The 27,873-nt window shown below is 38.3% G+C and overlaps 1 protein-coding gene across 1 annotated transcript in view; it reads right to left on the reverse strand.

Moving 5' to 3' along the window:
• Positions 1-27,873, reverse strand: part of LOC132381139 (copine-8-like) — a 660,843-nt gene that overhangs the window by 79,419 nt on the left and 553,551 nt on the right. Inside the window, exons 15-18 of the mRNA XM_059950410.1 lie at positions 27,808-27,854; positions 22,779-22,960; positions 16,603-16,730; positions 12,185-12,287 (exon numbers count right to left, since the gene is read on the reverse strand). Of these exons, the coding sequence (XP_059806393.1) occupies positions 12,185-12,287; positions 16,603-16,730; positions 22,779-22,960; positions 27,808-27,854 (460 nt within the window). The remainder of the gene's footprint in view (positions 1-12,184; positions 12,288-16,602; positions 16,731-22,778; positions 22,961-27,807; positions 27,855-27,873) is intronic.

Here is a 27,873-nt window from a genome sequence, read left to right on the forward strand (position 1 = left end):
ACTATGATACATTGAGAGAGCTGATTTTAATGGAGGAATTTAAAAGAAGCATTCCTGTTGAAGTAAGGACCTACTTAAATGAGAGGGATACTGATAAATTGCAGGACTGTGCTAGATTAGCTGATGAGTAAGTTTTAATCCATAAGAATAAATTTCCTCAGGGCAGAAATTTTAGGAGGAAAATTAACATGGAGACTCAAGGTAAATCAGAAATTAAATCAGAGGTTAATGAGAAAGGAAAGCCTGTGAAGGAAAGACAGTTTGGTCTTACTTGTAACTATTGTAAGAAGCCTGGCCATGTAATAGCTAACTGTTTCAGATTGAAAAAGAAAGCAGTTCCAGATGCTTGTGTGCAACATACTGAAGCACCTGTAAAGTTACAGGGTTTGATAAACACAAATGAGGCTTTGTTAGAGTCTGACCAAGTTAGAAAGGGATATGATCATTTTATAACTGAAGGGTTTGTATCCTTGAAAGAAGGATCTACTCTGGTGCCAATAAGAATCCTTAGGGATACTGGTGTTTCTTAATCACTGATGTTAGACAGTGTGTTGAAGTTTAATGAAGAGTCTGATACTGGTGAGGTAAATTGCATAAGAGGTGTTGGGAGTAATTTTATGCCTGTACATTTACATAAAGTAAATTTAAAGTCAGGATTAGTTACAGGATTTGTTAAAGTAGGATTACAGCATAGCTTACCTGTGAAGGGTATTTCTTTATTGTTAGGTAATGACTTGGCAGGTGGACAAGTTTTTCCTGAAGTGCATTTGACAATGGAGTCAGAGGAACCAGAGTTGAATTCTAACACAGATTCTTCCTGTGTTGTGACTAGAGCAATGGCTAAAAAGATTGATGCGCAGAATGAGGTTGTTACTCAGGACTGTTCAACTCAGGATTCGAGTTTTGAGGATGTGTCAGAGACTTTCTTATCTTCGTTGTTTGAACAAGATTCTGGGAGTAAGTCTGACTATAAAGATTTATCTCTGTCTCGGAAGGAGATGATAGCAGAGCAGAATAGAAACTCTGAGATTATAAAATTAAGAGAGCAAGCTTTACTAGGCAGTGAAATTGAGAAGGTGCCAGTAGGATATTACTTGGAAAAAGGAGTCTTGATGAGGAAGTGGAGATCGCCGACAATTCCTGCAAGTGAGGATTGGAATGTTGTTTACCAGGTAGTTCTCCCAAAAGTTTATCGAAATGAGATTTTGACTTTAGCTCATAGTGTGCCTTTAGGTGGACATCAAGGGGTAAGGAAAACTGTGGACAAGATTTTAAAACATTTTTACTGGCCTGGTCTAAGAAAAGATGTGGCGATGTTTTGTAAAACGTGCCATACCTGTCAAATTGTGGGTAAACCAAATAAGGTTTTTGGAACGCTGGCCTTTATAAATCAAAGCATTGAGTACAGAAGTTGGGATGTAATATTAAAATTGTACAAGGCATTGGTAAGGCCAAATTTGGAATATTGTGTGCAGTTCTGGTCACCGAATTATAGGAAAAATATCAATAAATTAGAGAGAGTGCAAAGACGATTTACTAGGATGTTACCTGGGTTTCAGCACTTAAGTTACAGAGAAAGGTTGAACAAGTTAGGTCTCTATTCATTGGAGCGTAGAAGGTTGAGGGGGGATTTGATCGAGGTATTTAAAATTTTGAGAGGGATAGATAGAGTTGACGTGAATAGGCTGTTTCCATTGAGAGTAGGGGAGATTCAAACGAGAGGACATGATTAGAGAGTTAGGGGGCAGAAGTTTAAGGGAAACACAAGGGGGTATTTCTTTATTCAGAGAGTGATAGCTGTGTAGAATGAGCTTCCTGTAGAAATAGTAGAGGCCAGTTCAGTTGTGTCATTTAAGATAAAATTGGATAGGTATATGGACAGGAAAGGAGTGGAGGGTTATGGGCTGAGTGCGGGTAGGTGGGACTAGGTGAGATTAAGAGTTCGGCACGGACTAGGAGGGCTGAGATGGCCTGTTTCCGTGCTGTGATTGTTATATGGTTATATAGGTTACACCAGTAGCTCCATTACAACCTATCCCAGCATTTGGTGAACCATTTTCTAAAGTTATTTTAGATTGTGTTGGTCCATTACCAAAGACAAAAACTGGTTATCAGTATTTGTTGACTATCATGTGTACTTCGTCTAGGTTTCCAGAGGCAGTACCACTTAGGAATATAAAAGCTAAAACTGTGACAAAGGCCGTTATAAAATTTTTTACTTATTTTGGATTACCTAAGGAGATACAAACTGATCAAGGCAGTAATTTTATGTCTGGATTGTTTCAACAGATAGTTTATAAATTGGGAGCTAAGCAAATTACTTCATCTGCATACCATCCAGAATTGCAGGGTGCCTTGGAGAGGTTTCATTCTACCCTCAAGAATATGATTAAGACATTTTGTGTGGAAAATGAAAGTGACTGGAATGAGGGTATAAACTTACTTTTATTTGCAGTAAGGGAATCGGTACAGGATTCTTTAGGTTTTAGTCCATTTGAACTTGTGTTTGGGCATAGAGTTAGAGGACCTTTAGCTTTATTGAAAGAACAGTGGATTAGTAAGGAAGTACACACTAATTTGTTGGACTATGTTTTGTAATTTAAGGACAGGTTACATAAAGCTTGTAGCTTAGCTAAGGAAAATTTAAAGTTGGCTCAGGAGAAAATGAAGACTTGGTATGATAAAGAAGCTAGGATGAGGATGTTTAAGCCTGGAGATAAGGTGTTGGTTCTTTTCCCAGTGCAGACAAATCCTTTACAAGCTAGATTTCATGGTCCTTATGAAATTGTGCCTAAAATCAATGATGTGGATTACGTGATAAAAACTCCAGATCGTAGAAAATCAACACAACTTTGCCATATAAATATGATAAAACCATATTTTGAGAAACAATCTGATACTGTGACTGTTGTGGTTAGTGAGAATGAGTTTGATTTAACTAGGAACATGATAGATGATTCATCTGACTTTCATTCTAAATCCAACATTGTTTTTGTTAGGTTACCAAATTCAACCATTCTGGAAAATATTGATGAGAAATTAGCACATTTACAGCTAGAGCAGAAACAACAGATGAAGGAGTTAATTTTTAAATATAGGGAGTTGTTTCCAGATGTTCCGAGGACTACTATAGCTTCACATGATGTAGATGTTGGAGATGCCAAACCTATTACACAACATCCATATAGGATGACCATAGAAAAATGTGAACTTGCTGAGAAAGAAATTGAATATATGTTAGAGAATAATATCATTAGACATTCTAACTTGAATTGGAGTTCACCATGTGTTATGGTGCCAAAACCAGATGGTAGTATTAGGTTTTGTACGGATTATAGGAAGGTGAATGCTGTAACGAAAACAGATGCATATCCAATTCCTAGAGTAGATGATTGTGTAGATAAAGTTGGAAAAGCAAAGTTCCTTTCAAAGATTGATTTATTGAAAGGGTATTGGTGTGTTCCATTAACGGACAGAGGTAGAGAGATTTCTGCATTTGTAACTCCATCTGGGTTATATGAGTATAATGTTCTTCCATTTGGGATGAAGAATGCCACAGGTACTTTCCAGAGGATGATTAACTCTGTGATTCAGGGATTGAAAGATACTGATGCTTATATTGATGATTTAGTGACAGGAAATGATACTTGGGAAGCACACATTATTGCGATGGAGAAATTGTTTGAAAGGCTTTCAAAAGCTAACTTAACTATTAATTTAGCTAAGAGTGAATTTGGACATGCCACTGTGACTTACCTTGGTTATGTTGTTAGTCAAGGTAAGGTAGCTCCTGTTCAGGCAAAAGTTCAGGCAATTTTAGAGATTCCCACTCCAACAGGGAAACAAACTCTCAGAAAATTTTTGGGAATGGTAGGATATTATCGAAAATTTTGTAAGAATTTTGCTGATGTTGCCCTTCCATTAACTAACCTTCTGCAGAAGAATGAGAAGTTTGTGTGGACAGTGCCTTGTCAAGAAGCATTTGAAAAATTGAAAACAATGATATGTCAACAACCTGTGCTTAAGGCACCTGACTTTGAAAAACCTTTTTCATTGGCTGTAGATGCTAGTGATGAGGCTGCGGGAGCAGTATTAATGCAAAGGAATGAGGGTGATGAGTTTGATCGTCCAGTAGCTTACTTTTCTAGGAAATTTAATAAGCATCAAAGAAACTATTCGACAATAGAGAAAGAATTGTTATCTCTTGTTTTAGCTTTGGAATATTTTGAGGTATATGTTGGTACAACTCAAAAACCACTTATTGTTTACACTGATCATAATCCGTTAGTTTTTCTGAGTAAGATGAAAAACAAAAACAGAAGATTATTAAATTGGAGTTTGATGTTACAAGAGTACAATATTGTGATAACTCATATTAAAGGTAAAGATAATGTGGTTGCTGATTGTCTATCTCGATGTTGAATGTACACTGTAATTTTTTTTATGGAGTGTTTTTTTTCAATTGTAACACTCCTACTGTATTGTGAGTTATAAGCTGTTATATGATGGTATTGTATATTGTGTATGTTATAAAATTTATACCTTTGTTTTTCTTGTAAGCAATTGTTAAAAATTTTTGTTCTTGTCAGACCAAAAATGTTTTTTTGGAGGGAGGTGTTACATACTCGTGACACATGACAGTGGTACCCTTGTCACGTGACTGGGGTTGAAGCTATACTGGACTTGAGGTAATGGTCTTGTGATGGTGGAGTGACGTCATTTTCCCGCCAGTAGAGATCATGTGACAGGTTTTTTTTACAGGTTATAAAAGGAAGACCCCACCCTGTGAGGGGGAGCAGTTCGTGGCTGGATTTGCCAAGTTGACTTCATGCCACTGCGTGATTTAATGTGATGATGCAGTTTAGTTGAAAGATGAAGTTTTATCTAATGCCTAAAGTTTAAAAGGTCATTGACAGCAGGTTCTTTACGATTCTGCTAGTTCGAGAAATTAGTGAAGAGTGAAGATCGAAGTTCGGGAGTTAAAGATTGAGGAGAATCGCTTTCTACGGTGAAATGGGTTTCGACCTTTGTTTGATCCTTATTTGGAAGGATTTTATTGACTATTCTCGTGTTAATCCCTGGGTTTACCAGAAAGGATTGAGGATAGTGAGGAAGGAAAGGTCAGTGCCTTTAAGCCGTTTCGTTTCGTAAATTCTTCGTGGGAAGTTCGACGTCGGGGATCGAAGCCAAGTGACGTGAAAGAGAATTTAAATCGTCTTATAAAGTCTCTCCTTTTAAATGGACTGAGGATATCGAACTTTTGGCAATACCACTTTAAAGAACTGTTTTTGCAATATCGCTTTAAGAACTGTTTGAGCTGCCGCACCACAGTTGGTTTCCGGTTACGTTAGTGTTTGTTTACTTTTGGGGGGGTTTGTTTTCTGTGTTTAATAAACGTGTTGTTTGTTATAAAAAAACCCTTGCCGAACTCATATATTTATTGTTGCCTGAATACGTAACAGAGTCTATAATAGAAGAAAATCCAAATCCATGTTAAAACTATAGGAAATTGAGAATGGACAACAAAGATATTTCAAGCATGTCAGAGGCCTAGGGGACAGAGTAGATTTAATGCTTTTTTAATTTAATTAATTCATGGGACATGGTTGTCACTGGTAATGCCATTACTTAGTGTGCATAATTGACTTCCCCAGGGCTGAGGAAGCAATTTAAGTGTTATTAGTCACGTTTACACCAAAGCGGGTAAGAATGAGAAGTTTCCTTCTCTGAAGGGTATCAATGAACCATATGAAAAATACAACAGTTTTATATTTGTCCAGAGTGGATATCTGGACAATTTCCACATTATCTTTTATCTACCACGTGCTCACCCACTAACCCTGTCTATGCCTTCCCACATCTTCGCAGGATTCTCCTCAGAACTTATATTACCACATAATTTAATATCAGGAGCAAACTTGGTACTCCACTTAATGTCTTCATACAAATTGTTGGTGCAGATAGAGTACATATCGCAGCAGATCCAAGAACTGGGCCTGCAGCACCCCACCATTCAGGACCATTCCAATCTATAATAACCTATTTATTTCCACCCTCTGTTTTCTGACTATTATTTAATCCTCACTATGCGTTTGTACATCAGCCACAATTAGACGTGCCCTAATTTTGTTCAATAATCTCTGACGATCCAAATGTAATACAACCACTGGTTCTCCCATTCTCTTCTGTTAGTTACAGTTTCAAAAAGAAACCATTAAATTTATCAAACATGACTTATCTGCTGACTTTGCTCAATCATATAAAGTACCTTGTTTAGTTTTAATTTCACAAACCCTTTGAATTATTTGCCTCTGAAACTAGAAAATATACTTACAATGATCTTCTGGACATATTTACATAGCATATGATGAGTTGTGTTTGTTTATTATTGATGTTTATTAATCAGACCGCTTCCTATCCACTGAGATCATAAGTCTCTGTTAAAAGTAATGGACTTATCTCAAGGCAAGGTGGACCCTTATCATGAAGTGAATGAATCTAATTTATTCCATGTATACGTTCCATAACAACACAACCACAGTTACACAGCTGGTTTGGAAACATAGGAATAACATTATTAACGTAGATGACAAAAATCCAAATTAGCTTTCTATTTAAAGTGCTTCCCTGATGTTTAATGAACTTAACAATTATTTGAATTATCCACCTCTAGTTAGCATGATTTTTAACTAGGTGGCATTATTCAATTGGGAATGACAGACCTCTTGTAAGGAAGCTCAAATAACTTCCAAGGACTGGATATGGGAAATTTCCTCCAGTTACTAATGTAGCATAGAAGATCGCAAAGGGAGCTCAAAGAAATCAGCGAGGTCATAAAATATCTTCAAATCCAATTACCTGTTATGAACAGTGTATAGTAATTCAAAAGGTCAGTTTTTTTTTTAGCAAATCTGTGTATTAATTACAAATGGATCATATTGAATGTCCCACTTATGTCCTTTCTCAACAATAATATAGCCAATGAAATAGTAAAATAGAGCCCTGAGTCATCATGATTTCAGAGATAGCAACTAAATTGTTTCATTTACGTTATTTTTCTATTTTTTGACAATATCACATATGAGTAATTTTCAGGAAAGAAAATTTGAAGCTTTATATTTTCTCATGCAATGAAATAGTTGAATATTAGTTTATTGTTGAAGCTATGATAAATTTTTAAAGGAATTTATTTTGTATGGCATGGTGAAAAAAGTAAAAAAAAAGCATTTATCAGTTTGTCTAATGGAAGAGATGACATGGAAAATTCTCCTCATAATAGGTGGCATTCACTGACCCTACAAATTTCTATAGGTGGCATCTGCCAGAAGCAGCTGATTTAGTGTATGGCATTAAGGATAGAAAATTTTGATTATACTTGGCAGGTCAGGCAGAGCTTGTGTAGTGAGAAACAGTTAACTTTTCAATCAGTGACCTTTTATCAGAACACACTGGCTATTGATCTGAAATACTACTTCTATTCTCTCTATTTTCCCATGCAACTGCAGGAGAAACAACACCCATCCTTTCACCTCTTCCGGTCCTACCATCCAGGGACCCAAATGTTTTTTTGAGGTGAAGTCCTGATCCACCTGTATATTTTCCAAGTACTGCATTCAGTATTTACAATTTGCTCTCACCTACTCCGAGAGAAGCAAACATGGACTGGGTGACCATTTTATTTATTTAAATGTTTATTTTAAGATATAGCACGTTAACAGGCCCTTCCAGCTGAATAAGCCCATCCCACTCACATGACCAATTAAACTACTAACCTGTCTGTACATCTTTGGAGTGTGGAAGAAAAGCAGAGCACCTGGAGGGGAGATGTATAAAATCCTTCCAGGCATGGATGGGAATTGAACCCACGTCACTGGCGCTGTGATACCATTGTGCTCACTACAACACTGCCATGCCCTGTAAACACACACCAGCCAGAACTGAGGAACTGCTGAAACCATGGTGATGAATTGGGCAGACAGGAACTTCTCATTGTCCTGTTTGTCATCCAAAAGAAACAGAAGTGTCTCCTCCCTGACCCCAAGATACCCTGATCTTGCTAGAATTTCTCCCTGTCAGCTGCTGACTTGCACCTCCCACCTAAGCAACTCCTTGCCCTTTGCTTCCTCTCTTTTTCTCTCTCATTTACAATATCCAGCTGTGGCGTCTTAGCAGCTGAATTGCCACCTGCCAAGCATGTAGACTCTCATTTTTATCACCTAGCAGCAGTGAAATGAAGAAAAAAGCAAGTTAATCGAGTTCCTGCTATCATAAATGGAATGACTTCCACATTTTTTTGGGTTCCTTGACACTCAATTCCCTTGTTAGGGTAAATATCAAAGCCCAAGTGTTTCATTGCAAGTTATTCTTCTAACGTGAGTTGTTCCCAGTTGCACCTAGTTTAACTGCTGCTACCTTTCTGTTGATCTCGTTTGGACTACATTGTGGATTTTATTGATTTCCTTTTGTGAGCAACTGATCTTTGTGTTCAGAAGGGAGAAACTGAGCGCATTTTATATAAAATGGATCAGAACAAACAAAGAAACTGGACTTCAGTACACATGCTGAATCCACAATTGGAGCTGCCTCAGACTCAAGTTACAATGATAATTGTAACCTGGAGCCTATCAGAATTTGACATCTGAGGAGCTTACTTTAGTGACAGTATCCTGAAATTCTTCCTCATAGTTTAAAGAATCTGAAAACAAAGTTCTACTGCATGTCAATAAACAGCAGAAATTCTGCAGATGCTAGAAATCCACACACACACACACACACACACACAATGTTGGAGGAACTCAGCAGGTCAGGCAACATCTATGGACTGAGGAGCTGAGGAGTCCAGAAGAGGGATCTTGGCTTGAAACGTCAACTGTTTATTCATTTCCATAGATGCTGCCAGACATTGCATGTATTAGGATTACTGCCTGTTGAGTTCCTCCAGCATTTTGTGTGTGTTGCTCTGGATTTCCAGCATCTGCAAGATCTTTTCTGTTTATGGATTAGGGATTATCAAGGATTTACGTTTAACTCTTCCTTTACAATTTCTTTATTAAATGGGAATAATTGGAAAGGTGGGAGCATATTGGTGAATCCAGGAAGGAGAGGCCCATGCAAAATACTTGCCAACAGGCATAATGTAGAAACATGATGTTAATTGCATCTACTGCTTGCCCTGAGATGAAAAAATCATCTCTCCTCCATTAGGTAGACCACTTCAGTCAGAGAAGCTCAATCAGTGGAGGGCCTCAAGGGCTATTATTAACGTCATGTCTCACCAGAGAGAGAACCAACAGAAAAGTTAAACTTAGTTAACTCACCCTCATCAACACTTCGTCGCAACTCAGCAGTCAAAATCATACACTGTCCATCACTGCTCGATAATGCAAATAATCAGCTAAACATGTGGCAGCAACTCAATGCATAAAGCATGCAGAGATGGTCAAGAGGTTAATTTGTTGTTCAAACCAAACATTAGAATGGGGAAGAAATGTGATCTAAGTGGCTTGGCCATGGAATCGGTTCCAGATGGCGTAGTTTCAGTATCTCAGAAGCTGATCTCATGGGACGTTCATGCACAACTGTCTCTCAAGTTTACAGAGAATTGCACAAAAGAAAAAAAAATCAACAAGAAGCATCCAGTGAGTGGCAGCTCTGAGGGGAAAAACACATCATTAATGAGAGAGGTCAGTAGAAAATGGGCAGACTCCTTCAAATTTATAGGAAGGCGACAGTAACTCAAATAACCACGCATTACAGTAGTGGTGGGCAGAAGAGCACCCTTGAACATACAGCACGTTGAAACTTGAAGTGGATGGGCTACCCCGCAGAAAACCACAGACATACCTTCAGTGGCCACTTTTTTAGATACCTCCTGTACCTAATAAAATGACTACTGAGTGTACTTTCTCATGCTTTTTTATTGATTTTAAAAAAATGAAACTTTGCAACTTTTAGATGATATGTGATATTGAACAAATGAACAAAAAGTTCAACAACTTACTTAAGACATCTAAAGACATCTAAAATGCTTAAAAAATGATCATTTTATATCAAATTCAGAAGTAAGGTCACTGACCCGAGACATTAATTCTGTCTCTCTCACCGCAGATGTTCTTTTTTTTGTCTTGATCTTCACTGATTTTGTTGCTGAGGGAGGGACCACTCTCCTGTGTGAAACTGGCACACCACTGATGTCCGATAGCTAGTTTGTGAATGTGTTGCATTTCTGATAATCAGGTGATCTGCTGTGGCATTTCAGAGGAAGGAATTGGTAGTTGCAGAGAAACTGGCATAAGTAACGTAGCAGGATATTGTTGCCTGGAACGGATGGTTGGAGGGGGGATCAGATGGGCTGGATTTATTCTCACTGGAAAGTGGGAGGTTAAGGGGTGTCATTAGGCAATAATAATATTATGTTCCCAGGACAAGGGAGTCTACACTAGTGGGCACAGGTTCAAGCTGACAGTGAGGGGTGGGGAGAACAGGGATCTGAGGGGTAAGTTTTTCCACACAGAGCTTGGTGGCTGTCTGGAACAAATGCCAGAGATGCAATTGAAAGGCATTTGAACAGGTACTTGGGTGTGAACTGCACACAAGGATACAAAGCTACTGCACTCGGGTGGAAAGAACATTGACAGACATCACAGACAGCACAGATGACACGAGCCGAAAATATGTTGTACGATTCTGATTCTGTGGTTCACTGATAGCCATTATAAATAGAAACAACCTCAGTTCCTTCTAGAGCAGACTGAAGATGTCTTCAGTTACTATGAACAGCAATCAGATTTAATCAGGATTTATCTTGTTATAACATTAATCTTACCCTTCTCACATCAATGAATATTTATTCTTTACTTATGCTGTCAGAAGGAAATACATTAAATGGTGAATCTAGCCTACATAACAATGGTACATGTTTTTCTCAGCTGAAAAGACATTTTTTAATATTTCAGATGCCAAACACCAAGTATTTGCACTCATGAGAAATCTGTGTCTGAGGTTTGAAATCACATTTGAAGATAAAATTACAATTCACGTGTTACATAATTTATGCTGCATTTGTTGAAATAGATTGATTTATAAATCATGGAGTAAATAACCCAGTGATATTTGCAAACTAAGTCCAGTTGTCAAGTGATCTGATGTCAAACAGACGAGTATATGATGATCAAATGTGGCATGTTCAATCAGCCCTTCAAGTGGATGCTAAACCAGTTGTCAATCTTATCTAGGTTTCTCAGTAAGGAATCTTAAAAAGAAGACAAGTGTTATAGATATTTACAAAATTACAGTAATACGCCGATAATTTGCTTGCTGACTATATAGAAGTTTCAGTAGCTTAACATGTGGCTCATCGGATAATGGCTGCCCTGCTCCCCCACAACCCTTTCCAGTCACCAGGACTACATTTTCCTCATATCCTGCTGATTAACCATGACCCTGATCCCCACACACCTTTTTGTCTCAGTACCACTGAAGTTCAACTGGTTGTTTGTGGATGTCTAATAATCGTATATTGATTCCCCTGCTCTCTTTAAATTTACCTGACCGACCTACATATAAAGTGCATGAATTAAAAGTGCATTGTCATGTTAATAAAAATAACACCTAATAGTGTGGAAAAATTTCCAGTCCCGCCCCAGTAAAACCTCATATGCCAGATTATCTGATTTTAGAGTACTGGGTCTCATTTTAATGCTCCACAACTTCTTTCATTCAAATCACATACTTTAAAAGCTGATTGGTTAGTTACAAACAATCCAGCCACCATTTGTAAAGGAGAGCACATATGGATACATTCAGTTTTCTAAATTCAAACATACACCATTAGTAGGTTTAGCAAGATCACAGTTTTCATTAAGTCTTCAAACCAATGAATAACAACAGAGGGATCAAATATTAAAGAGAAAACACAATAATTAAATTATGGATCAAGGAAAGATAAACATTGCATTGAATATACAGTAGTTTTTTTAATAACTAATTCCACATTTCAACATTGCAATAAAGCAATCTTGTTTCAACAAGCTTATTTGTAGCAAGTAATAGAGTTTGCATTGGATTACAATTTTGATGCATACATACTTCATGAAAAGCTAAATGATTTCAAGGATGATTCTTAGTCAACTTCAGTTCATACTAAGTATGATCTGTTGGATTAACAGGAAGAAATAGGACTTACATTAACAATAGCTTCTTTAGTCTGTGCCATGTCTGAGATAACTCCATCTGTTATAATGAGTAGAACAAAGTACTGTGAGCCATCTTGTACTGCTGCTGCATATCTGTAACAGACAAAGTGGGTATTAGAAAATGACATGGTTAATTAGGCCACCTAGCTGGGCAAAGTTCATAAATCTATGACTGCAATGGATAGGCTGCATAATGTACAGCTCTGACCTCTCTTAGGTAACAGCTCATAATAAAATACACATTTACATCAACATAAAGTAAGTACCCACTTCAGACAAATGATTCATTCTGCTGGGCTTCAAAAGGTGAGAATTTGACTTAATGAGTATATACAGAATCTCTTGTGGCTAGACATTATGCAAAAAAAAAGATGTGATTTTGTTACTGAATCTGGAATGCAGAAAGGTGCTGTTACTTTTACAGTAGGTATCAAGATGGTATGAAAAGGTCTTTTCCCTGATGTGAAAATAGTTCATACTCATCAATAGGAATATGCCAGGTGTGTGCAAGGCATGGCAACATGGGCCATAATCCTAGTAATCATAGAAAAAGAGACTATATCTAATGTGAGTTGCTGGTGCACCCTTCTGTTTGGTCTATAAAAGTGTGAAATGGCTTTACAATTTAATAATTTCAACTGTAGATTCAAAAATACACCATAAATTTGCAAATGGTAGTATATTTTGGATGATAGTCAGCACTGCGTAGGACCACGAGAAGGGTGCCTTGAATAAACTCCAAGAGTGGGCAAATATAGGAAAGTGAGGTTCAGTACGGAGTGGAAAGGCAGTGTAGCGGTTAGTGTAATGCTACTACAGTGCCAGCGACCCAGGTTCAATTCTTGCCGCTGTCTGTAAGGAGTTTGCATGTTCTCACCATGACTGCATGGGTTTCCTCCCAGTGCTCAGTTTTCTCCCTCATTCTGAAAATGTACGGGTTAGTAGGTTAATTGGTCTCATAGGTGTTACTGGGCAATGTGGGCTCGTTAAGCCAGTAGGACCTATTACCATGCCAAATCTCTAAAATATAATGAAGCAAGGTAGCATACTTTATGAGGAAGAACTGGGATCCTACGTTATTTGAAAGGCATGAGCCTTAGGTAAGGTAGAAGAACAAAGTTATGTCTGAGAACACATATTCCTTTCACTCTAAGTTGTGCCACAAATGAGCAGGTAGTAAACCAACAGAAACAACAAAAAATGAAACCACGCTCTGTGGTTTATTTCTGGAGAGATGGAACAGAAAATTAGAGAGACAATGCTAAACCTGCCTTCGATCTTGGGCTAGTACATGCTGAAAGTACTGTTTGCCAAGTGATGTTAAGGATGAGAGAGGATGCAGAGATTTATAGAGATGATACCAGAAATATAAAGGTGTGCATACCTAGAAAGAATTCACAGGTGGATTCCTTTCATCTCAGCGTTAATAAAGGGTCGTGGCAGAATTAACCAAGTTCCTTAAAATTATTAAGAGTTCAGGAAAATAGAACAATGTTTCTGCTTGTGCAACATGGTATAACCATCAGTCATCAGTAAAATTCAAATACCTTAAGTATTGTGAACAGCATAAATGCACATAAGAAAAGACTTTCAAGTAAATTATTTGGAAGGGAATAGCAGTTCCCACTGAAGGATGGGGGAAAGACAGAATGGGGAAACATTGTAAACTTCGTAAACTCCTATAATTTCCTGTAAATGCCTGCAAAAAACTGGATCGCAAGGCAGTATATGATGACATATACATACTTCGATAATAACTTTACTTTCAACTTTGCAAGCCAGAAGCCCAAGGAGCACCACCTAACTAGACAAAGAATTTAGAAGAACATGCTACAACAATCAAGGTACTGCATTCATCAGAGGACAAAGCCAACCTCATGTGCTGAGTCACCATGTAGGAGCGGTCTGCTCCCAGGCCAAGAAGGACTCATAATTCATGAGCCAGTGCCCATGATGACAGTTTAGACCAGTTCTGTTCCAGAGGACGGAGATGAGGACCACAACAGAACAGCCTGCAGATAAAGACTGAGATGCATGTTTGGAGCATTGCTGGAAAAGCTACCTGAACTATCTAGGAATATGACAAATCCTGCTCCAATCTTGCCTATCACTTTGAGCAGAACACGGAGCCTATTCTTTCAGGGCATCAGAAATGGGTAGCTTCTACACCTGCGAACCAAACCACAGTACAGTTATTGTTGTCTGATGTCCCAATGTCCATTGCAGCAATTGTATCATGATAGCTACTTCGTAGCTTCTGACTTCTGCCATCCAAGGTGAAGGCTCGGTCACTATGACCATGAGTTTGTGTCAACACTCTTGCAATCCACTAGATAATAAATTATTATTCCTTTGAACCGATTAGGAGAGAGTGTAGGGGAAGCATTTATCTCAATTTCTTTCTCAGGATTGTTCCAGCAGTCTCTCCAATATTTTTGTAGGCTCCAGCACTTCCACAAGCTTCACAGAAGTAAAGAGAAATTATTCCTTGTCGATCCAGTGCTACTCATCTGTTTAGTCCACCTTTGAATGATTTCTAATACATCCAGTATTAGATGCAAGGTGACAGCTCTTCCCCATTCTCTCCCATCAGTCTCCTCCAAGGAGGGCTTGGAGCTCCCTCTTCCTGATCCCAGTGGTGTTGTGGGTGGCCTGGCGGGATCATTACTAAAAATAGTCATTTGTGGAAAGAAAACTTTGAAACTTTACCAATTTATTAAGAAAGAAAGTTAAATGGGCCAAATAGCCTGCTTCTGTACTATAGTGCTCTATGACTCTATGAAAGTCTGCAAGTGCCTCAGCTGCAAATTGTGGTCCAGCTGCCTCAATCGAGCTCTTGGTCCCCAACACATCTCCAAGTTTCTCACAATCTATTTACATACGTCAAGTGCACAGCAACTTTCTGCTGTTGAACCTGACTTCCAATGTTTTCTCCCCATTGTGTGTTATTTGCATAGAATGGATCAGTTTGACAACTCAGGTATGAGATATATACTTTTACAATGATGGTTATCATTGCCCTGAATACTGCTACGGGCTAGTATTTTGAAAAAAATGTAAAAAGTTTTAATTGAATGCTCCAATATTTGTGAGATACTTTATAAACTACCATTCATGCCGGTGGAAATTAAAATATGGACTATGCCATTTAATGCACTTTCTTTAAGAATTTCATTCTGCATTTCCAAATATTTTCTTAAAGGAAAGCTGATGGTCTTGCAAATGAGGAAACAATAAGAGTGAAAGATGATAGCAGAAGAGGGGAGAGGGAGAGAGGGAGAGAGAGGGTGAGGGGGAGAGGGAGGATAGAGAGGGAGGGTAAAGAGAGGGAGAGGATGGGGTGCTAAGTATCTGCAATACCAAGAGGTACAGAAAATGACAATAAGACAGACGTGTCTCCAAAAAAGACTGCAGACAGAAATAACTAAACAGGTTGCCTTGGTAACTTTCAGAAATGACAGCCTGTGTCAGCATGGGTCTTGTATTAAGGGACTGTAAATACTGAGCCAAGTTAATTTGTGAAGTGTATGATGTTCTATGAAATAAAAGATACTGATATGCATTCAGGCTATAACAATAGCTTTAGTCTGACAAACTAGACCCCTGATACTGGTCACAGTCTCCTTTCTCACTAGTAGATTATGAATTTCAATAAATCATGAAACAAAATAAATATAATAATTTATTTAATAGAAATTGAACAATGAACTGAACAATATATTTTTTAAAGATTTCACTGACATTTAATATTTATGCATATTTCCAAAGCATTTGTACCTTTATAAGATCTGTTTAGATTATTTTCTGATGATGGGATTTTTGAGATTTTGATGTTTGAGATTTTTAGGCTGTGAGTCTTATCAGAGTCCCAATAATCAGTTCTTCACACTAAATCTGTTTGCAGCCCCTTATGTATCTTCTGAGAAAGAATATCGATAAATTGAAAATTTATAAAGCATGTTTTGCTTTACAATGTGCTTTAAATCTTAGAATCAGAAGAGCACCAGTTGTGTCCTAAGGGCACTACTTGAACAAGAAAGATTTAAATGCAAACCTACCAATTCTATCAAAGGTACTGAATTGCACATTGCAATATGGAGATGTCTCTCTTTTAGCATTACCAGCTCAGAACAATGCAATCTTCAACATTGTTAAAACCTGCCACTTTACTGAGACAACAATAGAAAACGTGACTACTTTGTAAATTTAAATGGGAATGTAATCTTTATACTGCTAAATTTTTGCAATGACCTTTTAACCTCAGGATATTACCATATACTGACATTTCTAAACAAACTTTTCTGAAGGTCTGGAGCCTATTAACACCTACATAATTCCCAGATTTAAATTAGATGCAATAAAAAGACAAGACTGTTAGAACAGTTCACTAAAGAGTTGCTAATTTTACCGTGCTACATGATTAATCACGGGTGCAAAGTTCGTTGGTCCATAAAGCTGGACTGTCTTGAGGCTCCTATGATATGCTTCCAGAATTCCTTCAATACCGTTACAATATGGGTTCTCTGGGTTGCCATTCTGTCAAATTGTCAAAAATAAAACATGTCAAAATTTGTAAACTGCCATGGAGCAAACATTCTTTTGATACCATATTCAAGATTTAAGGATGCATATCTTTCTTGCCTTTTGGTGAAAATATTATTTTCTGTCTATTTAGTTTAATCACAGGCTCACGTCTTTGTGATGTTGATCTGCACAGCTTGTGCAATGTTTCAGCTCCTCACTATTTCATTAGAGTTTAATAATAGTCTTCAATACCATCACTGAAAGGCCACTGAGCATTTTCCAGATGAAAATAAAACAGTGAATGGTGAGTTTGAATTGAAATTTGGCACGACTGCGTCATTGAGTTCGACCTCCTGTGTTTGAATGGCATTTTGCTATTAAACTGATTTTATAAAACTAAACTGCATCTGTGTCACATTTAATTTGTATCATAAAATAACAAGAATGGGAAATAAAGTGTTCTCTACAAAGTGTGCTCTGCATATATCAAATTACCAGTTCAAAAGAAATCTTTATTCAGAAATTTACTTGAGCTACCATGTTGAATATGCAATTGCACAATATTAAACAATTCTGAAAATGCATCATCACATACCTCAGATAAGAAACTTTGAGGTATATATTGTAAGGAAACAACCATTTAATATGAAGGCTACTTAAAGTGCAATAAAGTATGACAAGAGAAGATTAATATACTTTCTCCTCTTTCTCTACTTTCAATTCAAAGGGCATCAGGAAAGCAAACACATACATTTTCCAATAATACCCAGAACAGTTTTAGATAGAAATGCACCAAATGTCATATATGTTTGATCAGAGACTGTCAACTTAAAGGATTAAAATTAAGATATCAAAACCTTTAGCATGACTGAAGAAACAGGAAAGAATATAAGATTACACTTTTTCATCTAGTCAGAAGCCTTGATATGTTTCAGAACCTATTAGATAGTCTTAAATTACGGTCAGTTTAGTGTAGGAAATGCAACAGTCTAATTTGAGATTAGCTGATTTCTATGTTCCTAGACCTCGTTGGCTCTTATGAAAGGACCCTAAGGTATTTTACTATGGACTGCATAAAGAATGAGTCCTGGTCTAAAAATTATGGCATTGTTGAAAATTCAATATTGATGGAGAGGAATAAATGTTGGAATTATGATAATAAAAATGGGAAGTGTTTGTAATCCAGCTCATCAGTCATTATCTGAAAAAACACATAAAAAGAAATGGTCAAGACTTTGACCTTACTGGGCCTATAGCCTCTGTTACTCTTTCTAGCGTTCCAGGTTCGTATTGGAACAAAGCAGATCCTAGTTCTGAGATTCCTCTGTTTGAAATAGGAACAATCTCAAAGAAGATTCCATCAAAACTCACCGGAGGGCTATGATTTGTCTGGCTAGGACCAAGACTCCTGTTGTTGCCATTTTACATGAAAACTTAATATTTCAGTCTATGACTCTTCTCATTAAAGATAAAAATTATCTTCTCAAAAAATGGACTGATTTCTGATGGAAGTATATTTTGAGCTATCGTAAGAAATGCAAAAACTTAATCAGTAGCTAATAAGAAAATAATATTAGATTCTGAATCATTACTTAAATCATAACACTTTGGGTCCATACTATTATTGTTAAGCTGTACAGAATATGGAAAACATACAACTTGCTACACTAATTGGCAAACAAAGTAATTGAGTTCCTCCAGCATTTTGTGCGCGTTGCTTTAATTACCAATGAAATTTCCCTTCAGAACAATGTAAGATGTGAGCTGCACATTGGGGAATTGATTTGATTCTGAAGTGTGGAAGTACTCACATTTTCTCTGCGTCATTCTTAATTGAGTATATTCCTTTATATTCTCTGGCTTAGAAAGTGTAAAAGTAATTTCCTCTCAAGCTTTTCCCGGTGTTAATATCTTAAACCTGTGGCTTGGAAATAAGCAATCCAACAAAATAGTAACAAAGCATTCTCATTTTCTCTTCGTCCCAAGGGGAGAGCTGAACATAAACATGGATGGAAAGAACCTGATTTTAACTATTACCATCCATGGCATCCAAGTTTTGTGGCAGAGCTTTGCATCTGCCACAAATTCATGAAATTGTTTGAAGGAATAAAGTAAATCCTGCCCTACTATTTCTGTTTTCAATTCAATATGTATTTTTGAAAAGTTGTCTCTGATGTAATGCTGGAAGCGTAATAGCCAATTCTGCACCAAAGGCTCCTGAACAGCTGAAGAGATATCACACCAATACATAATACCACATTGTTTTAGGTGTTGATCTAGGGATAAATATCAAACAGGCAGAACATCCACATCCTTCAGTCTATGATCTAGATCACTCTTTTTTTTTCTCTCCTCCTCAACCCCAGTCCCCATAATCTTTGATGCCATGTCCATAAGACCATAAGATATAGGATGTTGTATGCTCTGGCATTCAATCATGGCTGAACAATTCTTCCAGTCATCCCAACTCTCATGCCTTCTCCCCATACCTTTTGATGCCCTGGCTAATCAAGAACCGATCTATCTCTGACCTAAATGTACCCAATGACTTGACCTCCACACCAGCTTGTACCAACAAATTCCATAGATTTACCACCATCTGACGAAAGTAATTTCTCCGCATCTTTGTTCTTAATGGAAATCCTTCAATCCTGAAGTTGTGCCTTCTTGTTCTAGACTCCCTTATCACGGGAAACATCCTTTTCACATCTACTCTGTCTAGGTCCTTCAACATTTGAAAGATTCCAAGGAGATCCCACTTCATCTTCCAGTAGAAGTGGTAGAGACAGGTTCGGTATTGTCATTTAAAAAAAAATTCGATAGGTGTATGGACAGGAAAGGAATGGAGGGTTATGGGCTGAGTGCAGGTCGGTGGGACTAGGTGAGGGTAAGCATTCAGCATGGACTAGAAGGGCCGAGATGGCCTGTTTCTGTGCTGTAATTGTTATATGGTTATATGTTAGAGAAGTCAGTCAGTGGATTCAATATGATATGGAAAAATGTTACAAGATCTTCAACATCAGAGCGAGAATTGGTTTCACATTGAGTGCCACCATATTATAGTGGTAACTATTACAGCTCAGGGCGTTCCAGAGTTCAGAGTTCAATTCTGGTGCCATGTGTAAGGAGTCTGTAAGAGTTTGTATGTTTCCCTTATGTGACCACGTTTCCTCTGCGTACTCCAGTTTTCTCCCACAGTCCAAAAATGTACTGGTTAGTAGGCTAATTGGTCATTGTAAACTGTCCTGTGATAAGCCTAGGGTTAAATAGGTGGGTTGCTGGGCAATGCGCCTTGTTGGGCCTGAAGGGCCTGTTCTGTGTTATATCGTTACATAAATAAATAAACTCATTCAACGAATGGCAGAGCCTTCAGTAAAGCAGCAGTTTAGCTAAGGTTTGAGTTTTGTTTCAGATGTGAAACATTACCAAACTAAACCGTCACCATGTCTCTCTTCTTTTTTAATGACAAAATAAACTACTGATGTGACCCCTCTTTCATCAGTAGAAATTCTCACCAGCTATTGTCACTTCCAGAAAGATCAAATTGTTCTTTGAGATTTATATAATGAAGGGACTGTTCAAGAAAAGCAAAGTTTCACAGCGTTAAAGACTTGAACTGCTTTATGGAAACTGCTGACTCCAATGTCCCACCACAGTTTCACATTCACAGTGAAGAAAGAGGCAACTAGTGTGTTTTAACATGTTCAATTGGCTTCCTTGAGTTTCTGAGATGCGAGGAAAGTGTGCTTTAATCAAAACTGTAACCTTCACTGCACCAACACTGTCAAAGTTTAAAAGGAAGATTTTCACATTTTCTGCCCAAGAAGTACCCAGGAAGAGTTTTTTAAACTGCCTTTAAACTGCAGCGACAATCAACTTGCGGTGAGTAGCATGAAGAGGCATCAAATACGGCAACCAGTTAAATGTGGAATTTACTAGGAAAATTGACTAAATATATTACAAACAGATTACACTGTACTTTGTTTAGTTGCATCACATGATTTAAAGATTTTTCATTTTAACAAGTTACTCAGAGCTCCTTAGAAGGTATGAGGGAAGATTGAATGAACCCTATTTGAATGATTCTTTGTACTTTAAAAGTCGCTGACTTTTAATCCAGTTTTTATTTCAGTCATCTGAATTCATGTAAAAAGGAACTAAAATGCATATGTTTCAAATACAGCTCATCCTTACGAGATATGAATTGGAATTGATGGAATATTTCTAGCAGTTATTATTATTATTTTATTTTTCCTTATTGATATACAGCAAATAAGCCCTTCTGGCCCCTGGAACCATGCTGCCCAGCAATTCCCCAGCTTAATCCTAGCCTAATCATGGGATAATTTGCAATTCCTAATTAACCTACCAACTGGTATTTCTTTGGAAAGTGGGAGGAAACCAGAGCACCCAGAGGAAACCCACACAAGTCAAGGGAAGAATGTACAAACTCCTTAAAGGCAGTGATGGGAATTGAACCCAGATTGCTGATACTGTGAAACTTCTTGCTAACTACTATCCTACCTTCCTTCCTGCTTTCATCTTCTGATTTTACTGAGGCAGTGAGAGATCGCTTGGCACACTCTTTCACTGACAGGGAATCCTTCAAGGGGGCTGGGACACTTCGGGCGGATTCCAGAGATTTTCGTAAACTGAAGTTCCAGCAGGAGTGTCAACATCAGTAAACATTTTCTATACCAAAAACCTTTCCTCTGCATCCAAAAGTGTTAACATCATATAAGTAAGTTGTAAATGTAGTCGCTATTTGCAATGCGTGAAATGCAAAAATTAATCAAGTAAAGGCAATAATTGCCATGTCCTTTGGGCAATCAACATACAATGAAACTTCCATGAACATATTCTACCGGCATTGCCCCCCCCCCCCATGTGACAGGGCATCATTCTGATGCTATAGATCAGATGGAGAAATAAGTTGCTTCATTCTCATGTTGGGAAACCTCTGCACAAGATTTCTCAATCATCACTCAAGCATCTCAATCATCACTTCCAGTTGGAAACTTTCTGTACTTTCAGGTCCACATTTCTCAACCTGAGGAGAGGCTGAATGAGATAGGGCTTTTCTCTTTGGAGTAGAGAAAGATGAGGGGTGACTTGACAGAGGCATAGCGAAAGTGAACATCCAGAGATTTTTTCCCAGGGCAGAAATTGCAAATATGAGGGGGCATAACTTTAAGGTGTTTGGAGAAAAGTATGGGTGTGGGGGGGGGGGGTTGTCAGAGGTAGTTTTTTTTTTACTCAGAGAGTGGTAGGTGTGTGGAATGCTCTGCTAGTGGTAATGGTAGAAGCACCACTTAGGGACATTTAAGCAGCTTTTAAATGGCTGCAAGGATGGAGGAAAATGCTGGGTTACTTGAGAAGGAAGGGTTAGATTAATCTTAGAGTAGGTTAAAGAGTTGGCACAATATCATGAGCTGAAGGGCCTGTACTGTACTCTTCTGTTCTATGTCAAATCTTATTAATGACAAAAGGGCTCGGAGACAAGGTTGTAGTGGGGATAACACTGTGGTGCAACAGTCTGGACTGCTTTGTCACAGCTGCAGGACCAGGGTATCGTCCGTCTGGAGTCTGAAAGTCTGGGTTTCCTTCAGGGACTCAGCTCTCCTTCTACAACCTGTTTTACGTTACTCCTTGGTGTAGTTTAAGGAGAATCGATAGCCACGTGTCGGACAGAATAAGCTTGTTGGCCAGCAGTATTGGGAAATAAAGGCAGGTAGGATGCGACAAATGGGATTGCCCAGCTGGGATGTAGTAGGGATTTAATAACCAAAATGGCCTCAGTACAAAAGTAAAATCTTTGAGCTGAGCCATTGATTTGCCTCTCTTTGCACAAATTTTGCCTGGCTATTTTATCAAATTTTTTTTATTTTTATTTCAGATTTCAGTGGTAGTCCTTGATGAACCAACTGAATGGTCTAGAAAGCTAAAATTCCTGTTCCTACTTTTAATGTTATCTCCTGGTATCACTTCCTCACACAGCATTGCAACTGTTTCATTCATTACAACTTCCACAACCTGAATGGCATATCCGAAATAGCTCACCAAAGCAAACTCATGAGAGACTCTTCCATCTGGGGGGAGTTTAGCACCAAACCCCAATGCTGGGAACATCTTGTCACTGTCGTAGTCCTGAATGATTTCGCCCACCGCTTTCAAAGCCATTGCGTAGGCATTCATCTGGTAAGGATTCATGTAGTGCAGCGATGTGGATTGAGATGGGTTTCCTGATGAAGGAAGTAGAAAGAATAATAAGCTATAAATATGACTCTTACTTGGTGATACAAGAGTATTAAAGTTTTTGTAGATTCCCGTCAGGATTATTTAATTAAATTGACTAAGCTATTGAATTGTAGTACAACTACTAATGAAGTGCAACATGCAACTCATAATGAGCCAACTTCTCCTGTGACTAACATGCCAGTTTGTGAGTGTTTTGTGCCTTACCACACTTCAAGCTGCCTGATTCACAAATTTCAAAGCTTTCAAATGATATAGTACCATTGAGACAAAGGAATTATTATAACAGTTGCTTAGTATCACTGTTAGTGGAGGAACTTGTCTACCATCAATCAACCTCCTGACAGTGATCTTTCCTTAAGATTAATGAACCAACAGTTCAAATTAAATTAAAAAAAAAACAGTAATTTCCTGGGTCTTCATCCAATTAGCTACCAGTGGTATTAACCTCAATAGTTTTAGTCCTTTATTATATGTAATTATCCAGATTTATTACTGAATGGGATAGAGTTAGGTAGACTGAGAGGTTATCTTATTGAAACCTATAAGGCTCTGAGGGAGTTTGACATGAAGGTACAATATATGCAGGTTGTTCTCCCTCGCTCAACCTAGAATTTGGAAAATAGTTTCAGAATAAAGGATTAATTTCAAAGTTAAGAAGGATTTTCTTTTCTCAGATGTGTATGTTTAAAATTCTGTGGCCCAGACAGTTGAGGAGAATTGAGACCGTGGCATTTACAAAGCATGATGGGAAAATGGAGCCAACTTTAAATAAGCAGCAAGTTATTGTGAGAAGTGAAATAAAATACAAAGGTGGCTTGTAAAAGCTTAAAAACAATCATTCCAGAGCAGAGAGCTGGAGAGTGTTTTCAGTTTGAACATGCCACATGTCAGAATGATCCATGAAGTGACCTGAGAATATTTTGAGAATATTTTTGAAGAGTGTTCTTCCTTATAGATTGATTGATCACAAAATTATGAATCAGGAGCTGTTTTCTTCGGCCATCTGTGATAATTAAAATGTGAAGTACATACTGAAATGTGACCTTCTTGAGATAAGGAAAAAGAATTAAAATCTAATAGTCCAGGGGTTCCTATTGAGAAATATACCTGACATAACCACTATATACCTGAAACATAACCACTATATATATATATATACCTGAAATATAATCACTATGTATTAGCTATTTACTGTACTATGTAATCACTTCTAGGTACCAAATATTAATATGTATTATTTTCTAGACACATTTTGTTATGTGTTGTTTTCAGTAGATACTTTGTACTCTTTTAGCTGCATATTATGGCACTTACAGAACACCTGTTATTTTGCAGCACTATTAGCTGAGATGTATCCCATGTATTACACTCAACCTTTGTTTAGTACGAGATAACGGTGGCGGGCAGGATGCTGCGAGCAGGAATGTAATGTGAGGGGGGGATGTCTGGAGAACATAATCTTGGCAAAGAATCAGGTCCCAATGCGAACGGGTGGAACATAATGGTGGGGCACCGCGGGCTAGGCAAAAGCGATTAATTAATTCATATATAGATGATATGCAATTAATACTCGGTTGGGTATGGCGATGAACCCGAAATGTAACTGAGATAAGAAATTACTATAAAGAATGCTGTACACTGGAGCTCGGCGGGCTTTCAGTGACAAATTCATTGATTGCCTCAGCCTTTGTTTGCAAATAAAGGTTTAATTTTCTTGAAGAATTGTCTGTGTCTCCAAGTCATTTCAAGTAACCACGACATTTCCAACCTGTTTTGTGCCATGAACTGATACCATTAAGCAAGGGGTCCATGGGCCCCAGATTGGAAACCCTTTTAATAGACTGTCAGCTTCATTTTTCTCACTGTGTAGCTGTATGGCTTTTGTTGTGATTCAGGATCTCGAGAGGCCTCATAAATTGAAAACACAAAACAGTGGCCATTTTGATGTCGTGAGGCAAGAAACTCTGAAACAATTCCTCTGCTAACCAAGGCCTCAACAGCAGGCAGAAGAGCTAGTTGTTACTAAAATAGTAAGAGATAACTAGAGGCCTAGGTTCAACAGTGAAATAACCACTAGGGATGTCTTGGTTATCAGAAGACAATCAGTGACAACCAATTCCATGCTCTCCTGTGTCTGTATGACTCAGGTGGTGCTTGAGGAGCTCCAGCACTCTGAAAGATTTGGTATAAAATATATTAAACAAGAAACTGTAAGGACATAAACAGGAAAAAAAACTTGGGAACAAACATTTCAGAAGAGGACCCTCACTTCAGAACTCAGAGAAGAAAATGAAGTAAGCCTGTCCAGTTCATCTTTCATCTGAGTCCAAGTTGAGAGCTTCACTTTGTATTGGCTAGGAGGATAAAGTTGGCGTGTGGCCAAGTGGTTAAGGTTTTCATCTAGTGATCTGAAGGTCACTAGTTCAAGCCTTGGCTGAGGCTTGTGTGTGTGTCCTTGAGCAAGGCACTTAACAACACATTGCTCTGTGACGACACTGGTGCCAAGCTGTATGGGTCCTAATGCCCTTCCCATGGACAACATCGGTGGCGTGGAGAGGGGAGACTTGCAGCTTGGGCAACAGCGGGTCTTCCATTTAAAAAAAACCTTGCCCAGGCTTGCACCCTGGAAACTTTCCAAGGCACAAATCCATGGTCTATCGAGACTAATGGAGGTCTACGCACAGGAGGATAAAAAAGTAGGTTAAATGCCAGGTCATTGAGAGTAATAGTGATTCACTGAATGCCTGTATTCAGAGTATTAATAAAGATTGAGTTGTATAGATTTAATTTGGATTGCTTTCCTTCCTCACTATGTCAGTTGACTATGGAGGCCGTGAGATAACAGGTCACTAAATAAATTAATGGCTAAAATAAAATAAAGGCTGGTGTCCAGTGGAATTAAGTATCATTGGTATCTGGAAAGAAAATATTCATGGTTAACATCAAATCAGCTATGATCTTATTGAATGCTGGACCAGTCTTGAGGGGCCACTTGGCTGCCACATTATTTATGTTTAAATGAAGCATTGATAGTTTCTATTATGAGACATCTGTGATTCACAGCACAATAAAGACTACACACAAAGTCTTTTGTTATGAATGTACCACAGCTCTGAGGGGCCGAAGGGGCGGGAGCAGCCCCCTCCTTCCGGAGAATCGCAAGATCACTATTAATTCGGGTCTCAGACCCAGGAAATGAGAGACAATGCAATTATTTTGGCCATTGTTCTTAGAGACACCTGTGCGAAGTGCATGGCCCTGCTACGTGACAGCTACCACGGATATGGACACCCTCGGGCAATGTGGGGGTGGGGATTGCATCACCCTACGTTGATGGATATCTACAACTCTGCAAGTCAAGATAAAAGGGGACTGCAGGAGGTGGTACCCCAGCGACGCACCAGAAGGACACCATCGCTCAGCGCTCCCGTGCTAGCGGGAAGCCATACAAAGCCACGTGCGTTCCGCCTCTCCTTTGCCTGGGGAGTGGGTGGCTGATAACACCAAAAAGGACTTCGAACTAACAATGGGGAACCAACGCTCCCCTGATTCAACAGAGTTGCTTCATAAAGACCCGGGCAAGTTTTCTCCTTTCCTCACCAATCTCTCTAAAACACGTGAAACCCAGCGATTCCCCAAAAGGCTGAAGCCTGCAGACTTCTGAGTGACTTTTATATCTCCAACGGACAATATGTTATCCCCTAGACAACAGTTGAGATTATTTCTTAAGGATGCTTATTACTATACCCACGCTTTAGATTGAGTATTGACGACGTGCATTATCTGAATGTTTGTATTAACCTTACTTTTGTGCCCCTTTATAAATAAAAACGTTTGAAAATAGTGTCATCAGACTTCAACGGACCTCTCTATCTTTGCTGGTAAGTTATCCAGTTACGGGATACGTAACACTTTGAAAAAGTAAAGTAATAACATAGCATAAAATAACAAAACAACACGATATGCAACTGATCAACAGTGGACTCTGCCAAACTGGTGCTATTGTTAATAACAAACAATCTGTTGCAGGAACTCAGCAGGTTAAGCAGCGTCCGTATGAGGAACGACCATCATTGACATTCTGGATCAAAACCCTGCATCAGGATATTGCAGGGTTATTATCAGTGCTTAGTTTTATGCAGGATTTTATAAATGCTAGTATTTTTTGGTAGGCAAATAAAATAAGCATTTTAGCTTTCTTCAACACCACACACAGAATGCTGGAGGAATGCTATGGGTCAGGCAGCATCTATGGAGGGAAATAAGTAGTCCATATTTCAGCTGAGACCCTTCATAAGGTACTCTACTGAGTTCCTCTAGCATTTTGTATGTGTGTGTTACTCAGTATTTCCAGCATCTGCAGAACCTCTTGTGCTTATAGTTTACTTCAATTCTATTCCTCGCTCCCTCTAAACATTTCTTCATTGGCATCAATCTTTTATTTTACTTTTATGATTATTTACAACTAAATACCATTGATCCAAGAAGTAAATTACACAACTACTACAAATACTTACATGAATGTAGCAAAAGTGTATTGATTTTCCTTTGAGGGCATCTTAATGTATGATTGAACATGTATCTAAGCAATCAATTAAAAACGGCAAACACGAGGAAATCTGCAGATGCTGGAAATTCAAACAACAACACACACAAAATGCTGGTGGAACACAGCAGGCCAGGCAGCATCTATAAGGAGAAGCGCTGTCGACGTTTTAGGCCGAGACCCTTCTGATTGACCAAAGCCACCAATCAGTAATTAGTAGCCACCCATGCATATCCCAAAAAAATTATTCAGTAGTGAAGGTTTATCAGATTTTTATGAACTTACCATTAGAAGCTGTAAAATCAATAGCCACTGTAAAATTTATCTGTGTTCTGTAAGATTAAACAGAGA

This window comes from Hypanus sabinus, chromosome 25 (assembly GCF_030144855.1).
Source record: "Hypanus sabinus isolate sHypSab1 chromosome 25, sHypSab1.hap1, whole genome shotgun sequence".
Lineage (NCBI taxonomy): Eukaryota > Metazoa > Chordata > Chondrichthyes > Myliobatiformes > Dasyatidae > Hypanus > Hypanus sabinus.